This window comes from Populus trichocarpa, chromosome 4 (genome assembly GCF_000002775.5).
Source record: "Populus trichocarpa isolate Nisqually-1 chromosome 4, P.trichocarpa_v4.1, whole genome shotgun sequence".
In the NCBI taxonomy this organism is placed as follows: domain Eukaryota; kingdom Viridiplantae; phylum Streptophyta; class Magnoliopsida; order Malpighiales; family Salicaceae; genus Populus; species Populus trichocarpa.
Genome location: NC_037288.2, coordinates 18512563 through 18514594, shown reverse-complemented (window position 1 = coordinate 18514594; position 2032 = coordinate 18512563). Strand labels below are relative to the sequence as shown.

At 34.1% G+C, this 2032-nt stretch overlaps 1 protein-coding gene across 1 annotated transcript; it reads left to right on the top strand.

Moving 5' to 3' along the window:
* Positions 1-811: 811 nt before the first annotated feature.
* On the top strand, positions 812-1608 carry LOC18097897 (60S ribosomal protein L23). The gene is made up of 3 exons (XM_052452584.1): positions 812-910; positions 977-1154; positions 1448-1608. Exons 1-3 carry the CDS (start codon positions 812-814, stop codon positions 1606-1608), a joined length of 438 nt encoding a protein of 145 aa, XP_052308544.1.
* The last annotated feature ends 424 nt before the right edge of the window (positions 1609-2032 follow it).

The window sequence follows — 2032 nt, the reverse complement described above, 5'->3', positions numbered from 1 at the left end:
ATGAATCTAGAGTAAAGATAAAGTTACTGGGATAAAAATACTTTACAAATAAAATTTATAAAGTTGTTATAATTATGAGATTCCTATTGCATCAAAATATTATCCCTAAATATTCCTAGTTAATGCTTTATTAAGACTGAACATTATTTAATTAGAGCTGTTGAAATTGATATATATTATGTTTTTTTTTTCTTTATGAAAGGAATCAATTGTTCTCATAAAATAAGATATAAGAGATACTTTGAACTAATATATAGGTGCTTGTCAGATGACATGTATACTGAACTGACCCGCATGAGAATTTCATATAGAGAGATCATCTGTATTTATGGAAAGACTCATGTGATAGTTGTGTAAGTGATTCTTAGACTTGAGATTACTAATTTATCTTATATTATGAGTGTTATGTTTTGATCTTGTTACATGTTGTTTTAATCAAGGGTAACAAATGAGTATATATTACATAAACATGAACTATATGAAGATATTTAAGTAATCAGGAGAGGATTCATCACTCTAGATGAATTAAAAAAAATGTCTCATCTGTTCTCAAATAGTATTAATTGTAAATTCTTGTATAAGATGGAATGAGATTTGAAAAGAATTTTAAATTTTATTAAAAGTATCAATAACAATATTATTAAGAATAAATATAATTTGATAGAGTTAAAACATTTATGTCGTTTCTAAATCAATGCCAGGATTTGAACCCAGTCCCTGGTGAAAGCCGAGTATAGTAACCAACTAGCCTATGCATGCATGCAAACACACATTATTTAAAAAGAGTCATTCCAAAGACAAATATCAGGATATGTCAAATGGAAAGAGGATTGCGTGTTGCGTTGCCTTTTGCCCTTCATCTTGTCCAAGAGCGGAGGAGTATAGGAGGCTAAGGTGGGCTGTAGCCCAGGTTAAAAAACAATTATTAAAAAACTCAATACTCCCCCTGCATAACCTTTACATCATATTTGTGAAGGGAATTAAGGGTCGCTTGAACCGCTTGTCTTCTGCCTGCGTTGGTGATATGGTCATGGCCACTGTCAAGAAGGGGAAGCCTGATCTCAGAAAGAAGGTTATGCCTGCTGTCATTGTTAGGCAGCGTAAGCCTTGGCGCCGAAAGGATGGTGTTTTCATGTATTTTGAAGATAATGCTGGTGTTAGAGAATAATATAAATCATATCCTGGGACTTCACCTAACAACTTAAGCTATTGGGTTGAGATGGTTCTTTGACATGGTATCAGAGCCTTGATGACCAAGCGGTCACGAGTTCGAATCTCACCATCCCCATTTATTTGATTAAAATTAAGCACAAGGTAATGTGGGCCTGTGCAAGTTTCAAGCCCAAAGGGCTTTCACTTGAGGGGGTGTGTTAGAGAATAATATAAATCATATCCTGGGACCTTACCTAACAGCTTAAGCTATTGGGTTGAGATGGTTCTTTGACAGCTGGTATCATTGTGAACCCCAAAGGAGAAATGAAAGGCTCAGCAATTACCGGTCCAATTGGGAAGGAGTGTGCTGATCTTTGGCCTAGGATTGCAAGTGCAGCTAATGCTAAGAGCTTTAATTTGTCTGTTCCTTTTTTTTGGGAATTATACTGTCGTTAAGTCCTATATGTTTTTGTAGGGTTAATTTTAGTTGTGTTTTTGTTATTTTGACTAAATTTTATTTGGAGCTTTATATGCAGTAATGAACTTTATGGATTTTGTGCAAGAAAAAAAAAATTTCGGGGCTCCGTCCCGAACCCCAGCAAGGGGCGCTGCCTCTTACAAACGTATCTGCTAAAATAAAAAATAAAAACTTTCCATTTTGTTTTTTTTTTAAAAAAAATTCCACTCCTTACAAAGATTTTGTCTTTTATCATTTATTTAAATCCACTCTTTTACCTTTATCAATACTTGAGAAGCACCATGGGATTTTAATTTTCTTCTTCTCAACAACATCGGGTTTTAGCTTAGGTTTTGAAGAGGAATTTAAACAGAGAGTCACAAGAGTGCAAAACCATCACGATCAAGTAAGAATTTTCAAGCT

Excerpts from the sequence above, each read along its gene's own strand:
- LOC18097897 (XM_052452584.1), top strand. The coding sequence starts at position 812 with ATGTCAAATGGAAAGAGGATTGCGTGTTGCGTTGCCTTTTGCCCTTCA. Across the intron at positions 911-976 it reads TAAGGTGGGCTGTAGCCCAG|GGAATTAAGGGTCGCTTGAA; the intron begins GTTAAAAAACAA and ends ATATTTGTGAAG. Across the intron at positions 1,155-1,447 it reads GTATTTTGAAGATAATGCTG|CTGGTATCATTGTGAACCCC; the intron begins GTGTTAGAGAAT and ends GTTCTTTGACAG.